Source organism: Tachypleus tridentatus, chromosome 9 (genome assembly GCF_004210375.1).
Source record: "Tachypleus tridentatus isolate NWPU-2018 chromosome 9, ASM421037v1, whole genome shotgun sequence".
Taxonomy (NCBI): domain Eukaryota; kingdom Metazoa; phylum Arthropoda; class Merostomata; order Xiphosura; family Limulidae; genus Tachypleus; species Tachypleus tridentatus.
In genome coordinates, this window is record NC_134833.1 from 53,546,081 (window position 1) to 53,567,381 (window position 21,301).

Here is a 21,301-nt window from a genome sequence, read left to right on the forward strand (position 1 = left end):
ACAAATGCATATTTATATCCCCTAATAGTTACTTCGATGTAATATGGCAATTAACCAATAATAATAAAATATCTATAACTTAAACTCATCTTTACACCCTAAACCAATTATTATATCTAACACTATTGTTTTTTGTTGTCATATTGTCATAGAAGTGTAAACTAGATTTTATTATTGTGTTTTAAAACTTGTCATGTTTTTCCAAGAGTGGCGATCACCTGCCGATTAACTAATGATATAAACACCTGAAAGTTGTAAATAGCGAATTTTATTTTCATGTGGTTAAATTTTATGCGATTAAACCTTGAGAACGAGGAATCCACTTTTTTAAAAAAAAATAAAAGTTTTGACCTGAGAATGACAACTTTCATAACAAAGTTTTTAATTATTCAGTCGAACCATCTCAAAGCTTTTATTGTGCGTTAACTGAGTTTTGTCTACGTGGAACTCAAACGTTATTTACTCTAATTGAGAGTACGGATTCATTGATAATCTAACGACAAAACCACAGTTACGACAGAAAGTGTTAGTACCCCTGCATCGAGAGTAGTTTTTTCTTCATAACTTAAAAAGTATCACGATTAGGATAATGAAAGCAGATTATATTATGAATATTATATTAACACACACCTACGTAAACTTGTACTTAAATTGAACGACAAATAAACTGTTTATAAACAAATAACCAAACATAGGAGGTGCAGAAAGTGTTCGTGCGTCTACTTTAATGGTCAGTTGTCTATCCTTTCAGATGAACTACTTGGCGCAATCTCTCCTCATAGCCCTCCATGATCATTTGACAGTACGCGACTGGTATTTTCTTCCATTCTTCTTAGCAGAAGGCCTCCAACTCTTGGAAGGTTTTCGGATGACACTGAAGAACCCTGGTCTTCAACTTATGCCAAACGTTTTCAATTGGGTTGAGATCGGGTGACTGCGATGGCCACTTCAGAATGCTTATATGGTTCATATGCAACCAGGATTGCACATATTTCGATGTGTTCTTATGGTCATTGTCATGTTGGAAGATCCAACGACGCCCAAGCCGCAAGTTTCGAGCATCATTCTTGATATTAGTGCCTAATATATCAACGTACTCTTCTTTTTTCATGATTCAGTTGACGCAGTGAAGGCTGCCTATACCAGAAGAGCTGAAAGAACTCCATAGCATGATCCAGCCACCTACGTGTTTAACTGTAGGGACGGTGTTCTTTGGAAGATTTCGTTCCCTCTTCATACGGAAAATATTGCGAACATCAGTGTGGCCGAAAAGTTCGATTTCAGTCTCGTCTGACCAAAAAATACTCTTCCAATAGGTAAAGGGTTTATCTACATGCTTTCTTGCATACCTCAATCCTGCTTCTAAATGAACAGGTTTTAAATATGGAGTTCTTCGAGGACGGCATGCTTTGAACCCAGAAGAGTGTAACATGTTCGTAACTGTATAAGTGCTTACTTCAACCCCAGTTTCCCTTACCAGTTTCTGTATGTCATTACGTGTTAAACGAGGGTTCCTACTAACTTCTCTGAGAACCTTTCTCTTGGTTCTCTCTGGAATATTGGTGGGGCGTCCGGAACGAAGGAGGTTAGTAGTTTATCCTGTAAGCTTATATTTGGCAATTATGCTTTGAACAGTAGATTTCGGCACATTAAGTTGTGTAGCAATACCGGAGAAAGATACACGAGACTTGTATTTTACAATAATTTGGTTTTTTAAATCACTGGACAGTTGTTTCCTGTTCGCCATGATGATCAAGCAGATAATGACTGAGACGGCGCTAAATTGCCGAGATAAATTTTTTCTGGCTAAATTCCAATAATTATGAACCAAGTGTTTAGTTCTGGAATGGTATAATGTAGTTTATTTGCCAAACTAAACAAAATTTCAGGAGAATATCAGTTTTTTCACACGTTCTGAACTGTACGAACACTTTCTGCTCCTCCTATTTTTGGTTATTTGTTTATAAACAATTTATTTATGTTTAATTTACATAAAAAATTATGTAGGTGTGTGTTAGTTCAATATTTATAATACACTATACGTCTATTAAGGCGTGCGACTCGTAATTCGCGGGTTCGCGCCCGCGTCGCGCCAAACATGCTAGCCCTCCCAGCCGTGGGGGCGTTATAATGTTACGGTCAATCCCACTATTCGTTGGTAAAAGAGTAGCCCAAGAGTTGGCGGTGGGTGGTGATGACTAGCTGCCTTCCCTCTGGTCTTACACTGCTAAATTAGGGACGGCTCGGTGCAGTGGGCTAACAACCAACTCACTTAAACACTTGTTGAAGAATCCGCAAGCGATTGCGGCCCTATGTTCCTAGATGGAATCTAATGGTGATAACTAACTATCTAACTATACGTCTATTAGCCTAATCGTGATACTTTTTAAGTTGTGAGCAAAAAACTACTCGGGACGCAGGGGTACGAACACTTTCTGTCGTAACTGTATATATATTTGTGCTATGTTAGTGGGCTGTGGAACAAATGAAATCACGTGCTTAATGTATTTCACATGCTCCGCATCTACATAATAAGGTGCGTTTTGCGTGCTTCATATCTACGTAACAAGAATTTTTTTAGATGTTTTACATCTATATAACAAGAAGTGTTTTATATGGTTTACATCTATAAAATAAGGAGTGTTTTGTGTGTTTTACATCTATAGAATAAAAAGTGTTTTACACGAGTTATACCAACAGAACAAGAAGTTTCACGTGTTTTACAGCTATACAACAAGAAGTGTTTTGTGTTTTACATCTATATAACATCTCATGCGGACATAAAAGGGAACAGCTCGTTCTGTCATTTGTTTCACTATTATCATTACGTATCCATACAAACCAGCCATTTCCTAGAGGGATATTGAATAGCTAGGCAGTATGACAGGTATTAGAAGTGGATAACTCACATTTTATGATAACTAAAAATCAAGAACAACTGTTCAAGCTTATCTCAGGTGATGATTTACTTTTTTGTGCTGATTCATCTCTTCATGAATTTCATATGATTGCTTGCCACTAGTTTTAAATAAAACATTGTAGCTGTTATATATATCACACTTAAAAAAAATGATATTAAAACTAAGGTGGCTTGTAGTGTGTGAAATACGGTGCTCATTCATGAACACATTGAAATAGTTTTATGTCTTTCGGTCAATACAACATGTCTTAAGAATAAAACGAGCTAAATTATGTTCCACTCGATCACGTTAAAATGACATTACTCAGGAAAGCAGAGGATAAGTACCGGAACTACACGGTCTGATGTATTAGTTATATGTTTACTCTATTAGGATTTCGAGAAAGCTCTTGGACGGCATCTATCAACCAAAATCAATCACTCGACGTCGCTCTGGGATAACGATTGGAAGAAAATGAGCCTCAGTAGTGATGTTTGAAATACCTCTCGTTTAGGAAAGTTTTCATACTTAAATATCTAATATTCATATATGATACGGAAAGACGAAGAATGTTTGATCCCTTTCCGGTACGAAATCCAGAAGAAAAATCCCGAAACTCAACAAGATGATAATTTTTGAGGCTCGAAAATCAGTTCGGTGGCTTTATTTTATGATGGACACATATTGTTTGTCTTCTACAAATTTTTAGCCTACTTTCTTTAGCAACACCAGCTTTTACTTTGTACTTCTGAAACATTCATTTCGTCTGTTTTTATTATGTTTGTTTTAAATAACTATCTTGAAACAATATTTCTCAATCATATCAATAATCATTCTATAATAAATCGATTAGCATACACAGATAATTAAAGGCTTAATTGTTCGATTCATCGTAAAATTAACATTAAAGTCATTCTGTTAAAATTGCACAAATTTGTATTTCAGTGACAAACTGTTTTTTTTTCTATTTAAGTTTTCTATAATCTCAGTTATGTAGCTACTCTATAATATTGTACCAGTTAATAATCAAAAGAAACTTCATAGCAACCTCATTTTCCTTTCTCAAAAATAAGACCCGTATTTGAGTCTAATCTTTTGGTCTTGGGACGACCACTAGTTGTTCTTTATTGTAGTTAAGTACAAAATCGTACAATGTACTCACCACGAGTATCAAAATCTGCTTCTTAGCATTATAGGTAAGCAGAGTTTCAGCTGTGCCAATGAAGATGGGGGAAGACAACTAGCTGTATCATTAAATTTCTATGGTAATCCAAGTTTTGCATATACCGTGAGGGTAATCATATCATCTCACTGTACCGCCAGTAATATACTCTTTAATGTATTCAGCCTCCGCAGTTTTCATAGAAGGTGTGATATTTCACGAAATATACGAATTTACTTTAATATTCAATTGAAATGTGAATAAATGTACACAAAATATTTTTAAAATTGTCGATAAATTCAACAACAACAAATATTTTAATGACTTAACTGAAACTGTGACCAAAATGTAGAAAATTAAAGTTGTTTTTGAATTTCGCCCAAATTGTTTGTTTGTTTTTGAAATTCGCACAAAGCTACTCGAGGGCTATCTGTGCTAACCGTCCCTAATTTTGCAGTGTAAGACTAGAGGGAAGGCAGCTAGTTATCACCACCCCCGCCAACTCTTGGGCTACTCTTTTACCAACGAATAGTGGGATTGACCGTAACATTATAACGCCCCCACGGCTGAAAGGGCGAGCATGTTTGGCGCGACGCGGGTACGAACCCGAGACCCTCGGATTACGAGTCGCACGCCTTACGAGCTTGGCCATGCCAGGTCGAATTTCGCCCAAAGCTACATGAGAACCTTGTGTGTTAGTTGTCCCACATTTAGTAGTGTAAGACGAAAGAGAAGGCAGCTAGTCATCACCACCCATCGCCAACTCTTGGCCTACTCTTTCACCATTACATCATAACGTTTCCACGGCTGAAAGGAAGAGCATGATTGGTGTGACGGAGATTCGAACCCGCGACTTTCAGATTACGAGTGGAGAGCCCTAACCACCTGTCCATGCCAGACCCGCAAAAAACTGACTTCTAAGATTATTTTCAAAAACCTGTGACAAAAAACTACAGTATGCAACATGAATTTTCACTTTCATATTACAATATTCAACAAATTTAGTTTGATATTTTTGTTCTTATTCTGTTAATATAATTATATACTTATCTTGTGATTTTTTTGTTATCCACGATATTTTTGTCAAACACCGGAGGCAGTGTTTTACTTATATAATTAATATACGGTTTTCAGAGCCAGTCCTTTCAATTTATGAGAGAATTTTTGCACTCAAATATGAGGTAAATACAAAAAAAGTTAGTGACCTGAACTTATGAAACTCAGTATTCATATATTTAAATCTGTTGGTATTTTCTTTTGTGAAATGAGATTTTTTTGGACATTTTAAATTACTCCACTTGGTGTATATCCTGATTGTAATAAAAGTTTTGTCGTATTTTCGCGTGATCAGAGCAGATAAATCTTTAAAACCTTGAATATATGCACATAAATATCTTCTGTAAGAAGTTCTGTTAAATTATATTAAAATTGCTAATTTTTAGTATAATAATGGCTAAAGTAAAAACATATTAACATATCTTTTTATATATGTTTTATATTCCGCTGCTTCTTCCCAAATAATCTGTTAACATATCTATGGTTCTTGACATTCGTAAATATTTTGTTAATATTGTGTTATATTTGTTGCTCTTGAAATTTTTTAGAAAATATTTTGTTAATAAAATTTTAGCTTTTTACATTCGTAAATATTTTGCTAATATATCTGTACTCTTGAAAATTTTCTCTTCGGTGGACAAAGCGGATACCCTGATGTGGCTTTGCTATAAGAAAAACACACACTTGAAAATGATATGAGAATACGAATTTGTTTCATTTAACGAAATGCTATACAATAGGCTATCAACTTTCTGTCAACCACGAATAATTGGATCTCAGTAGTTAGCGATTTAAGTTTGTAAAGTTACAGTTGAAATACTAGGGAAAATTCAAAGATATAAATAAACATTGAGATAATACACGTATGATTTTCAAGAGGTTCAACACAATTCTGCCATACGTGTATTTTTGAAATCCATTTAGTCTTTTGTTGTTGTTGGTTTTTAAACGGGAGAGTATTACTTTCAAATGTACATCTAATACTAACAAATTGTTGACCAGTTTCGCAGATAGTTTTGCGTTATTTTTTATAGCTTAAAAGTCTATTCATGGTTTATTATTATTATTGATCCAATAACTTATATTTAGTAAAGTAAATTATTTCGTTAATTCAGATTAAGTTTAAAAACTAAATAGTGCCAGTGGGATATCTTAAATTCACAGTTATTCTTACAATGATTTTGTGGTTATCCTTTCTATTAAAAAAAAATAGAATTATAGATTAATTTATGTACACGATATTATTCTGGAAACACACATTAACTGGTAAATATAAAAAAAATCAACTTAAAAGACATTGTTTTACAAACTGGAGATCTGAACAAGTAGGTGTGGTCAAAAGTTTGCGTTTCTTAAAAGCAAAATTATAAAAGATGAAAAGCTTGTGCTTTATATAAAAATTATGTGAGAAGTCACCAGCCAATTAGAAGCTAGTCTCATAACTAGGAAAGTTATGATATTATATTTACAACTTTTTAGTCCATCTTTACACTTTCATGTACTAACACTTGAATAAAGCTTTAAAAAACAAAGCTGTAATGAATAACATAGATTGTGACATTAATTATCCTTTCATCTACAAGAAATGGTGGTTGAAAGGTAGTCAACCGTTTAATATTCGTAAACATTTGGTTTCATTTGAACTTATTATTTTGATTTATATGTGTGTGTGTTTTCATATAGCAAAGCCACATCGGGCTATCTGCTGGGTCCACCGAGGGAAGATTTTTATGATTGTTGCGTATTTCACACGAGATAAGTGGCAGTTGAAAGGCGATCAACCATTTTAGTCTCAAAGATTTGGTCTAATTTGAGATTCTTCATTTTGATTTAATGATTGTAAGGTGTTTCACACGATATAACTGAAAACTACCTTTCAGGATTTTCTAAATTGTAAAATAAAATAATAAAATATTTAAAAATATTTTTTATCTTCCAACTACAATTTACATACTACATTCTAGTGTAGAAACTGCACCACTTAGTGTGTAAATGTTCAATTAACAAATTACTTATGTTTCACAACATGAATAACTTAATGCTTCTAAATATTTATTAAATGTTTCTACATTCATCATTTATTCTGTGTGAAATCAATGTAAGATTTAGGATTAATGCTACTTTACTAGACAGTTCTAGTAGTTTCTAAGATTAGTTTTATATAGTCCAATAGGTTATAAACAGAACTATATTATCTTCATAATTTTACCTTGTTCTTGTTTGTTTTTTAAGTTTGTAACGCAAAGATACATAATTAGCTACTCTGTCCACCGGGAGAAATCAAACCTTGGATTTCAGGGTTATAAGTCTCTAAACTTACAAACAACCCGGCGAGAGACTACCTTTTTCTTATTGATTAGACTGTTCAGAAAGCCTCAAAACCGGAATCGATCTCTTATCTTGCTGCATGAGCTGGCTATGGAATAATGAAAAATTCAAATATATTGCATATGACTCAGCATCAAAGACATTTTCAGAAAAATCGATGAAAAAACAATAGCTTAACTCCTAGTAAGTTACTTTTCACACGTGGGTATATTAAGTGTACTTCCATAAATTATATTTAACAGTAATGTCAAGTTAAATAAATCATAAACTTTCATTATATTTAAAGAATGTGAAACCTTAATTCTGGTCAAGAATATTTGCTGAGAGATTGATTTGAAACGCGTTTTGCATTCTCTTATAGTAAAACTTCAAAATATAGTGCAAAAAATTGCAAAACTAAAACTAAAAACAATAGAGAAGAAATGTAAAAATTATCAATTGAAAAGAAATTAATATAAGAAAAAAGTGAAAAAGTATTATTGTCTCAGTAATTACAAATACATTCTCAGTGATGTCGAGAAAACCCACTTGCAGAGAAAAATATATATGTAAAAACGGTTCGTTTGGGTTGAGAAATTTTTTTACAAATTTTTTACGTAAAAAATTTTCTCACCCCAAACGAACCTTTTTCACATATATACAAATACATTTTGTTTCTTTATTTGCAATACTATTCACAGAGAAAGATGCAAAAGAGTTGGCAGTCGGATTACACACTTGAGAAATTACCTATATTGTGTTACACTAACGGTAATAAAATGCTTAAGATTTTGAATGCACAGGTTTATAAAAACTAAAAATAAAGCGTATGCATTTTGATTAGAAACAAAATAACTTGTCTTCAGTATCAGGCCAGAAATCACTGAACCTGAGCTTCGAATATTATATATTTTTGAAACTTTGCACGAGATGGTAGCACAGTCGTTTGGATGTTAGAATAAAATTACTTTGCAGATATTTGCATTAGATGTATGGTTATAAAAGTTGAATTTAATAATTGTAGTTACACAATCTTAATATTTCATATTTTATGTCACAGTGCTCATATAAACTAAAATCTAGATGTCATACTAGTTACTGGAGTCGTGGTTTCGAGTTTCTGTCACAAAAATGCTCGCATTTTCAGCAGTGGAGAATTACAATGTAACGGTCACCCCTGCTATTTGTTGGGGGGAAAAAAAGTAGCCCAAGAGTTGGCGAAGAGCAGTGTTGTCCAGATGTCTTTCCTCTAATCTATCGCTTCAAAATAAAGTAGGTAGAATAAAAAAGCCCTTGTTATAAGGTGTTTGATTTTTAATTGAATTTTTTTACTAAATTCCGGTATGTTATTAAAAAAAATGTGTTGACATTTTATTAAATAAAGGAGCAAATTAGGTGAAATATTTTAAAGCTTAATCATGCAATACATAAGTATTAAGAGTTGAACCGATTTTTATTCAGAAATAAATTAAAAAGGCTTAAACAAAATGTGAAAAATTTAAAAGTTTAATTCAAAAAATATACTGGTCTGGTTTTCACCAACACTTTGTAATTGATTTAGTTTATAAAAATCATAAACACCAAACAAGTATTTGAGATGGCTGTTCTCCCAGTCTCAAAAATAGTCATAGAAGAAGGCATACTGGTATGTTTTTTGCCACCAGTTCGAACTGCCTTTAAAAAAAGTAACTCTAAAACTCCAACCAAATATTTTCAAGTGAACACACGGGCTTAAAAAAGTTAAATATAACTAGTTAGACAATTTCAGATAAACTAATTCTACTTTTTTCATTAATTTACGTTATAAATAAAACAACAAGCATAAAAAAGCGTTAAAAACTTGGTTAAAGTTGCCTGTTAACATATATAATAATTTAGTGTCCAAATGTATTTTCGGACATTTTACTGCAGTAATGACTAATGGAAGAATGCTCTACTGCCACACTTCCATCTGAACTGAAAAGTATAATTAATGTTGCTGTTGAAAGACGTGAGTATCTGACTATACCATCCTTCCAGAGTCGCACTGGATTTTCTGAAGAGGGTTATGGAATGTCTGAACAGAATTCTGAGTGCAGAGCTTTAGTTGTTACATCTTTTGTAAGGAGTTGTTTTTTATTTTGTTTGAACTTCGCGCAAAGCTATATGAGGGTTATCTGTAAGACTAGAGGGACGGCAGCTAGTCATCCCCACCCACCGCCAATTTCTGGGGTTACTCTTTTACCAACGAATAGTGGAATTGACAGTAACTTATAACGCCCTCACGGATAAAAGGGCGAGCATGTTTAATTGCGATTCGAGCACCTTAACCATCTGGCCATACCAAGCCTTTTCACAAAGAGAAACAGTTCCTTGTAGTCGTCGCATTCACGACTCTGAGTTCGCTTTAGGAAATGATCCAGTATTCTTTCTTGCACCCATAGTTTCTTTACAGTAATAAACACATTCCTTTTGGTTGTTTCTTTTCCTTTTTTATTCACTTTGCTATCATCTGAGCAAACAGAAACTTAAACTAAATGTACCATATATTTGGCATGCAGGTGTTTACTGACACCTTCATCAGCACCTGTGTCATTCACCATCTTCATGTTTGTATTGTGCAGAATCTGATACAGTTGCAATAACATCGAGCCAATTCTCATGTTACTGTTGTTGTTTCTGTTTTATTGTTAAGAAGGGCTATATGTTCTCTTCCAATACGGGTATCGAAACTCGGTTTCTAGATATACAAGTCTGCAGACATACCCTTTACCACTGAGGGTAGAGGTGTCTCATATTGCAGTAGTGATTTTAAAGGCACCTGAGGTTTTGAGACAGCAACATTAGAAACATCTACTAGTGCAACTTCACGTTTTTCTTTTATAGTGTGGTAATATGTCATTAGTATATTTGCTGTGGGCTATCAAAGCCCATCTAATATGACATCAATGTATTTAGTACGGACTTTCCAAGTACATCTAATATTACAGTAGCATATTTACCGTGAGTTTTCCAAGTACAGCTAAGGATTCATCAACAATCAAACATACTTTTCAAATTTCATTTGCTCTTTGTTTTCTGTCCAAATTTTTGGAAGACTCCAGCCAAGTGGGTTTCTTGTAAAGTAGCAGATTTTGCCATTGTTTTATTTTCTTAGACAATGTTTCTTCACAGTCCTAAGGGTTCATTAGCTACACGTAGATTCAAATCGCTATTGGAAAATGTTTCAGCAAATAAATGAATTGCTAATTTAGAGCTATAATTTTTAAGTAACTAGCCTTAGTGATTTGTTATATTCCTATATTTTCAGGCACACTGACCTAAGCAATATGCTTATATTGCCATGTTTTCAGGAACACTAGCTTTAGTGATACGTTTGGATTTCTATATCTTTCACAGATTAACATGGAGGTTGATATACGTGTGATTTCGATTGACTTACTAAGGATATATTTTTTACATTAATGCCGAATAGAAAGCATTAACGACTTTCTTTTACTTTATTCTATTATATTCTTGAGATTATTTGGAACGCAAAATAATGTTTAAATTGATATAATGTAAATCTTTCGAAATGTTCGATCTTTTAAACAGTAACTGATTAAACAAGTTTAAAAGTAAGAAAAATAACAGAGATTTTAATAGCTTAATGTTCTAAATGAGTAAATGAATATTATATCAAAGGCAACCTGGGTATTTCTTTTAACTCTAAGGCCTCTTTACTGGAAATACTCCGGATACAGAGGTTGAGCGAGACAATTTGTAAGTTTCATGTGATCTATTTACTCATCGTAATTTTCGAAAATACTGCTCAGCCAGTAGGCAGAATGGTAAGTATATATATCCATAGTATAACCTAAGTTTATATTTCTTAAGTAAATCTAAAAAGAAAAATGAGTTACGACAAAATTAATTTTAATTATGCACTGCCTCTAATAACTTGACATTTTCTTATGTCATATAAAACATAACTGCGGTTTCGTTCATTTCTTATTACCATTAAGCCTATTTTAGATAACCATAAAGTAATGGTAGTGAAAATGTGCTCAATATATACTCGTTTAAACCTTTTCATTCGTTTCTGTTTGTTTCTTATCTTATTATTTGTATTCGTTTAATACAATGATATTTTCCTAGTACTAACGAACGATATTATTTATTCTTTAAAAATATTCATAGAGAAATTAACCATATCTAGAACTTCTCTCGCATTCGTTGACAAAATCCAGAAAATGTCCATGTGAAAGGACATCTACCTTAGGTTATTACTGATTTCAATGTGAAAGTGTTTTCAAATATGGATATAATTTTAATTGTGTTACATATTTGACTACACTGGACTTTAACTACGTTAAAATAATTTGTGAATAGATGTTTAAAAGGAGAACCTGAAGATAAATAAGAAATGAATGTGTTTTACTAAGATACTTTATAAACATATGGAAAATTTCTAGCTACTTACCAGCAATAATAATAATTATAAAACGTCGTTAAACCTGGAAATACGGATGTGTTGACGCCAAAATCTTCTATCCAAATGTATCATTAACCTTTCAATCAACCACACAATTTACTATTGTTGTTTGTCACCCAGTTTATATTGAAAATAAATTGTTTCGGAAAATATTTTAAGTCACTTTACAATGAGTGTTGCAACACACAAAAATAAATTCGTTTAATATGTTACGACATGTGAGCCCAACGGAATATGAACGATAAGGGCTAAACAAATATTCCTGGTGGTCTTTTATAATTTCATTAAGTGTGTGTTTGTGTTTTTCTTTTAGCAAAGCCACAAAGGCTATCTGCTCAGCCCACCGAGGGAAACGAATCCCTGATTTTAGCGTTGTAAATCCGGAGACATACCGCTGTACTAACGGGGGGCATTCCATTAAGTAAGACATCAGTAAAGATAATTCATACGAATTTAACAAGTTTTGTTTCTAGGAAAAATACCGATTCAAAAGTTGCATTTTGTGGCATTTTCATATATTATTAAAGGGTTGCCACTTTTACAAGTGGTTGTCAAACATCCAATTAAAATCTCTAAAAACATAACTAAAATAAACAGAATATTTCACTGACTTTCTTATTGCGATTATTTAGTCTCGTATTCTTTCAGATTTCAATACTTTAATATCATGTTATTGTACTAGATACACAATTAATACAACGAACTATGACTACATGACAATTTACAGAAACAGGTACACTTCTTTCTTTTCTAACTTGAAACTTTTTCTTATTATCTGAAACCCAAGAATTCGAATTTTTAATTACTAGGGGATGACAGTTGACAGAAACATATTCTAGTTGTTGAGAAAGTATTCATCCAGGGAGCGACTGGAAAATTTGGAAAAGCGATTAAATAGCCGATACTCTAGTACATCGTATGTTTCAGTTTCAACTTAGTTGTGGTGATTAAATACCTGACACAGCAGTAATCGTATGACTTAGTTTCTTCAGTTTACTGACATATCAGGTGTTTGTTTGAAATTGGTAAGATTAGATTTCTACTTTAAGTTAGTTTTTCCTTGTATATACATCGAACAAATTCATTCTTTATTTTCTAAGCACAAGATGAAAGACGTGAACAATTTGTCTTCCTGCTTTTCGTGATTAATAATAAAGCTATCCTATTTATTAGTAACAATTCACTTCTCTTAATTAGTAATCCGTGTTCACAATTACTTGTAAGCCTATTTTACATAACAAAGAATATATCACTTATGCCTTGCCATATACACATTCTACAAGATCTCTGATGCTCATTATTTAAAACATTCACGTTTGAAAATTAATGAAAATAACACAGACTTTAAAGTAATTCCTGTTTAACATTCACAAGTGTACTCGCTTTCTATCGTATGACAGTCAAAGGTGTTTACGTACCTTCAAAGGGTTAATTTAGAACACAATGAAAAATGAAGCGTCAAGTTACATATATGTAAATTTAAATTGTTCAAGAACATAACTTTGATAAAGCTTATTATTTACAAGCGTAGGCACAAAGTTGGTAAACCCAAAAGCACTGTCTTTTATTATGTTACTAATGCCTTCGAAACAATTCTCTGAATTATTGTCTTCTTTGAGTTATCGAAAATAATTACCAAGGTGCTTTAAACTGGTCTCTTAAGCCTTGTCGTAGATATTTCAACACTTTTCAAGAAATGTAGGACAGGGTGGTTTTGCGACTTTGTATTTTGGAGACAGAGTCAGATGGTTGATAGTTGTGTTCTTGAATAAAACACTTTACTTCACCCATTCAAATTTACCCAGCTATTTTATAGTTACCAGCTGCTTGCGATGGACTGGGATCTCACCCAGAAGAACTGTGTTACCATTCCCATCTGCTTTTGCCACTTGTAACTAAAGTTCGAAATCAAGGATCCTATGTAAGTACGAATGTTAATTGGGGTACATTCACTAAGAATAATGGAGTTCATACTCATATCAGAATCCAAACTGTGGTTCTAAATATTACCTAAATAATTGAAGTGACAACAAAGAGTATAGTTCAGGAGCAAATTAACAAGAGTAAACTGTAGCACAAAATTAAACTAGGATTAATATATTTATTTTATTATTTTTATTTTATGAGACGCACAAAAATATTCCGGTAACTAAATGATGCAAATTGAGGAAACAAAATTGATTCTTCTCTTTCCCTACCCGTAACATAGCGATATGACGGCGGGATTCGATACCCGTGGTAGGCAGAGTACAGAGTAGGCAAAGCCTATTCCGTAGCTTTGTGCTTGACTACAAATAAACTTTTAAAGTATAAATAACTACCACGTGAATGTTCAAACTTTTAACAAAAATTATTTATTTTTCATTTTTAATATAGATAAAGGCACATGTACGAATTGAGCTTCAAATAACAAATATCTATAATAGAATACGTCATTCACGTATATTCTTAATGCTAAAAAAATTGTTCTTTAATTGACATGACAAAAGATTTTAAAATGTATTAGTTATAACTTCGAAACCCTTATAACTCAACATTCTTGGCACGGCTCGAGATTCAGCAATATTGTAGGAAAGCAGAGAGGAGATTTTTTTTAAATTTCGCACAAAACTACACGAGGGCTATCTGCGCTAGCCATCCCTAATTTAGCAGTGTAAGACTAGAGGGAAGGGAGCTAGTCATTATCACCCATCGCCAACTCTTGGGCTACTCTTTTACCGACGGATAGTGAGATTAACCGTCACATTATAACGCCTCCACGGCTGAAACGGCGAACATGTTTGGTGTGACGGGGATTCGAACACGCAACCCTTGGATTACGAGTCGAACGCCTTAACCACCTGGCCATGCAGGGTCTCAGAAAGAAGAAACCGTAAGTGTTGGTACCGAAAAAAAAAGTATTTATAAGGTTTGAAAGAGTCCAATATATATATATATATATATTCTATTTTCTTTCCTGCCAAAATAACCAAAGCATGACAGTGTAAAATATTATTGTAAAACTAAAAAAAAAAAAAAAGGACTTGGGACATAGAACCAAACTTTTTTCCGTGATAACTCAAAATCTATTTTTCTTCTTCAGTACTAACGTAGCACATTTTTGACAACGAAGCATTTTTACCTTGTTGATTTACTTTATGAAGTGGCGAGCACTAAACGTGTAGAATCTGATGCCGGCGTCCGATCATATCTTGATCACGTCTCTGAGGGTTTATTTACCTCAGGGAAAACTTCATTTCAGTGTACATTTTCCATGAAATATAGAGCAAAATCGAACACAAACTAGAGCAGAAACACGAAGCTAGGCGACTGAATTATAGGAATCGTCCAAGTATCATATCACCAAACTGCATAAGTATCAGTACCATACGTTATTGTCCCTTCCTTCCACGTGATGTACTTTCAGGAACAAAATGTTGACGAGGGGTAAACTGTTGGCTAACTTTACTGGCATATATTTCAATACGCCTAAAACTTTCTGCAACTTTAGTGAAAAAATCTTCTGGTATCAGAAACTGTTTTAAAGGAAAAAATAAACGAATTTTGGAATCCATACTTACCTCTAAATGATTTGCTTTATCTTCTTGCTTGTTTTGTCTAATTTAGGCTGAAGTTAACTGGCTGTAGTTAATTGAAAAATATAAATATTAAACGTACATTTGACATAGAATAATTTGTCAAATGAATAGAAACATTAAAGAAGAGTTGATGTCAAGTATATTGTAAACTTTATATATGCTGTACAAATGAAGTGAAATCAACGTGAGACTACGGATTCGCTGGGACAGAATGCATCAGAATTACATTTTGACATTTCTTAGGTAAATCGATGAAGAAAAATAGATTGCTCTTTGCAGAGGTATCTAATAGCCCTTTTCAACCAAAATGTTTATACATTCAGATTATAAAGACGTGTCAAAACAGGGGATTTAGAATTTTTAAGCTGAGGACAATGGAAAACAAAGAAATACGGATCAACTTATACCACTGGTACCATCTAAAATAAAAATCTGAAAGAAGTCGCGTTCAAGCCGTAATAAGTCAAGTGCGGCGTATTGTATCAGATGGGAATCCATAAATACAAAGGTCAGTGATAAGAATTGTCCAAGTGTGCCAGGCAACATAGTCAAGAATGATCTCCTACTAAAAACGAAGCCAATTCGGTGTTCGTCGACTTAAGTAGCACGTTTCAGTACAGAACCTGCTTCTTCAAGTATGCGATGGTTAAACTGGAAACTGTTGCTTTCGTACACTTTATTGATTATGGGAAGCATGCACAGAAAGGTGATGATATGGACATGACACCATTGTTGGAGGACTTTTTGTAATGGGAATCACCCTGCAAGGTTATTGTCAAGATGTACAGTCACCAGATAGAGGATGGCCAGATGTGATGACATAGACAGTAACGACGTATTGAGACTCTAAATTAATTTTAATATATACAGCATTCAGTTTCTGTATTAAGGCTTGATAAATACTCTCTTCAGCTTTCGCTAAAATATGAATTAAATTATAACGGCTTTGAAATATGTTGATGGGTTCACTCGTGAAAACAGAAAGCGATTGTATATCCGGAAAAAAAACCCGGAAAAGAAGTAAGAAATCATTACAGACAGAAGGCGTTTTTGTTTATAATTATAATTATGCGAAACCGTAGCAAAATACATCTAACATAGTGTTTATCTTAAAAATTACTTGTTTGGTTTCACCTAGTTTACATTTGATTTTTATTTAGTTTACAAAAGGTCAACTTTCTTCCAAAGACAGATATAAAACTTATATTCTTCACAATTCCCGTTATTGAAATATTATAATTTTATCTGACTCAACTAATCTTAATTTACCTTCATGACCTATAGTTTCTGGGCATTAAACGCTTCAAAGTGGATAGTGAGTACTTATTATTTCAAAGTGGACATTGGTCACTAAACGTTTCAGAGTGGACGTTGGATACTAATGTTCCTCTTTTTGGGTGACCTTCTGCTTGTTTCAGAATTTTACAATTTTCGCACAAAACTCACGACGAGCTATCTACAAATAGCTGGCCCTCCACCAAATTTTGATTACTCATGTCTGTCCAATTACTAGGTTTTTTCTGCAATTCTCATAGTGCACCTATGGCTAAAGGTGTGAAGGGCATTTTCTGGCAATGAGCTACGAACTGGGAATCCTCGAATTCACAATCTGTGCACAGTAATCAAGGTCATACTTAGTCCCTTGAAGAATAGAAAATTTGTTATGATTAGAGAAAATCGTCTTCTCAGTTTGTCAACTCTTATCCGTATTCAATTTCAGATCACTCAATACTTTTATACATATCGTTATGATAATCATTTTTACTACAGTCGGAATCTCTCAGTTTCAGCAGTGATGTAGGTTCATTGTATCCTTATTTATGTAAACATTTGTTCGGAATCCTCTACGTGTTTCTCTGTTATTTTGTTTTTTCACATGATTCTGACGAATAATTGTTGTGAGCTTTGTTGGATTGTTCTCTTGTGTGTTTGAATGATAACTGTTCAAAGTTTCCCATTGTGAACAGAGTTCTTAAAGATACTTATAACAGAGTCAATGACAAAAAAAAAAAAAAAAAAAGAAATTCACTTCTAATTTTATCTGGAGTCATACGTTGTTTTGTTTATTTAATTATTTATTTGTTAGTTAGTTATCACCATTAGATTCCATCTAGGAACATAGGGCCGCAATCGCTTGCGGATTCTTCAACAAGTACTTAAGTGAGTAGGTTATTAGCTCACTGCACCGAGCCGTCCCTAATTTAGCAGTGTAAGACTAGAGGGAAGGCAGCTAGTCATCACCACCCACCGCCAACTCTTGGGCTACTCTTTTACCAACGAATAGTGGGATTGACCGTCACATTATAACGCCCCCACGGCTGGGAGGACGAGTATGATTACGAGTCGCACGCCTTACGTGCTAGGCCATGCCAGGCCCTATTTATTTGTATTCAACCTTTAAACTTTCGTCCCACGCAGCCTCCGTACAAAAAACGACCGTGTGGAGGCGTGGAGTTAACCGTTACGCACGAGCTTTGCATAAAGAGTAGTGTAGTAAAGTGTGATAACTTCGATAAACGTAACAGAAATCTGGTGTAAAAAATTATAGCCAGTAAAGAAAAAAAAACAACATAACAAAAGTGCGTAGCTTTGATGGACTCAAGATCGGATCTTTTGTGAGGCCTGATCAATTATCATCCTGTGCACATTATGATGCTATATGTTCATTATCGATATCCAACGAAATGAAAAAAAAAATATAGTTAGATAAACAAAGAAAAATATCTGCTGGATTTTAATGATCCAATGATGTAGTTTACTTTTTTTTACTTCGAATATATTATGATTTATATGAACAACTGTTTTTCTTGTCTTGCTGAAAGTAAGTAAGGTTTTTCAAGGCGATTAAAAACTAAATTTTGTTTGCAACATTATAATTATTTTAAATATATTATGGTTAAGAATGTTTTTTTTTTATTTACTAAAGCGATTCACTTTCATTAAATTCTTTCTAAAAATTAACACTAGATGTTTTTATACCACTTCTATTTTTATTTAAATTATTACACATGCCTGAGAATTAAAACCTCATTAAAGTTGTTTTGGTTTTAATAATTCAGCTACTCAGATTTTGAAAATAATATTCTTCTTTTTCTATCACGTAACGATTGTTTTTTACAAATCGGAAAGAATAAAAAACACCCTTACTTAGATCAAATTATTATTTCTTTTACTACAATGAACATTTTTTACTATTATGTTTGTTAACAAAAATACAAAAAAATGAAGAAAATGGTGGAACACTGATGTCAAATGAATGTGCATCTTTATTCAGGCTAATTTGTTTTTTCGTAAAATCTACGTATTTTAGTCTCAAAACTACGTGTTGTGATCGTTCTTTTATGAATTTTTTGAAAGATCTGTACTTAATGAAGAAGAATGGATATCATTTTTGGATTCGGCTTACAGGAATTACTATAGAACATGTAATAATTTCGAGCCAATAAAATCATCGCAGACCTGTGTTATCAGTAACAAAAATCATAATGAGTGTGTGTTTGCTTACAATAAAGCCACAGATGGTTATTTACTGAGCCCACGGAGGGGAATCGAACCCCTACTTTTTGTGTTGGAAATCCGGAGACATACCGCTGTACTAACGAGGGGTAAATTACAATGACTGTTAGTAAATATTTTAGAATATTAAACATAGATTGTTAGAAAGTGAAATTTTTACTTATTCTAGTGATATACCAAAAAATGTCATATCAGCCATTGTGATTAATCTAGTAATATGGAAATACTTACTAAAACATTAGTCAGAAAATACATGATGTAAGGCATGGTTAAAGTTTTAGGCTTTATAAATGGGCGGATATGGCTAATCATTAGGCACTTTGATTCGGATATTTACTAATTATATTTTGCTTCATTATAAAATTGATTTTACGGCACATGCATTCCAAGAACGCTTTCCGCTCTTATTTAGATAATATGTGGAACGTTTTCCAGGAAAGTTTCCCATGTTCAATTTATTAATCGAATAAACTGTTAACTATAATTCTAAGAGAAGAGGGATAAAATGTGTAAAGTTTAACATGAAGATAGATAATAGATAAAAGGGTATTTCAATAATAATATTAAAGAAACAAAGGACGGTGTACAACAACACTTTATATTCTATATAACAAATATGTAAATGGAGTTATATATAATTGTCGAATAATGGATGTCCTACAGAAAAGTTAATTATCTTTTGATGATTGGTTTTAGGAAAAAGAGCAAAGTTCAGAGTATCGGTTTATTTAAAGAAATGGTATTGAGTAGCATATGAACTGTTTTTAATATAACATCAGTGACGGGGATTTTTAATATAAGACAACTTGCTCAAACAATTATATTCATAGGTTTATTTAAAACGTAAAGAGTTAATTTTTAGAGAGATTAAAATACACAAAGAAACAGCTTGTTTCAAGTGTTATGTGTGTGTGTGCTGCATATTTACACAGAATCGTATTGAAAATTATACTATCAAGGTTCTTCGAGAATGAAGATACGTATTTGTCACTATTCACTCGTAGAGGATGTCTTAAAGCGAAAACTATTAGTTGATTCTTATAATGATATTGTACGTATTAAAATATGAGCAATGTGTTCTGTAGTGGCAAAGATTTGTTTGAATACATTAAATCTCATTGTGGTGTAGCTACGCTGAATCGAACCCTGGATTTTTGTGTGGTACATCCGTAGACTCATCATTATTTCACTGAAAATAATAATGCTAAAAACGAGTAAAACGTTTATTGGATTGTGCCCCGTTGGGACAACGGTAAGTTTTCGGATTTACCACCCTACAATCAGGAGTTTGATTCTGCTCCTAGACATAGCAGCTAACCCGTTGTGTCTTTGCTGTAAGAAAATCACACACACATATTGTCTGCCTAATATTTACTGAAACTGTAACTATGGGCTTGTAGTAAATAAAACACAACTATTTGCTTGTTGGTAAACAATGTGTTGTGCCTACCGAAGGTATCGAAACCATATTTATAGCTCGATATACTCTGATACTTACCGCTGACTCCCACTGAGGGTAACAAATAAACCGTAAATTGCAATTAATCTTTGCTACAACAAAAGCTAATTATAATAAAGAAAATGGAATCAGTTTCGGTAGAGTTGATAACAGAACGTTTTTAAACGAACTTGTGTAGCATGACAGAAACCATAAAGAAGTTTCTTTTTATTTGTGTAGAAAAGCGTATTACGCTAGGAGACTTGTATATATAATACATAATTAATAAGCATAATTAATTTTTAAATCTCTGTAAACAACCCTCTTTGTTTGGATTTGTACCATATTTCTTGGGATACTTCCATTTCATCATCAAACACACAGACATTAGATCTGTATATCCCAGCTTTGGCACTTGTATTTATTGATCTTAGCCAGGTCCTGATAAGATCCGTTTGTTCGTATCCTGAGTCGACTTATCTTCTTCTCCATCACCTAAACTTACGTTTGCTTTCATTTCTACCTACCTGTCATCCTCAAATTAAATTTTTATAGTTAGGTAACCCTTTAACAGTCCTGTAAATATAAATTCAATCAACCTACAGAAGTGTTAATTTGAAACTCTTAAGCCTTGTGCAGGTGAAGGAAGATTTTGTAATCTTCGATCACTCCTGCTGGATAATTATTTATTCAGAAATAATTATTTCGTTATATATAATTAATTTTTATAAAAAAAAATAACTGCCAAATAGTTAGTTAATTTTTTGTATCATACCTGAAGAAGACAGACAAATTTTCTGGCGAAACATGTAGAATGTATTAAAATATTTCATAATGCTTACAAGCCGTTGTGTCATATATATACACACACACACACACACAAGGAATCTT

The 21,301-nt window shown here is 33.1% G+C and overlaps 1 protein-coding gene across 1 annotated transcript in view; it reads right to left on the reverse strand.

Moving 5' to 3' along the window:
* The window catches only part of LOC143227375 (uncharacterized), a 34,749-nt gene extending 24,443 nt beyond the window's left edge, over positions 1–10,306 (reverse strand). Inside the window, exons 1-2 of the mRNA XM_076458828.1 lie at positions 10,171–10,306; positions 9,749–9,916 (exon numbers count right to left, since the gene is read on the reverse strand). Of these exons, the coding sequence (XP_076314943.1) occupies positions 9,749–9,916; positions 10,171–10,306 (304 nt within the window). The remainder of the gene's footprint in view (positions 1–9,748; positions 9,917–10,170) is intronic.
* Between the last annotated feature and the right edge of the window lie 10,995 nt (positions 10,307–21,301).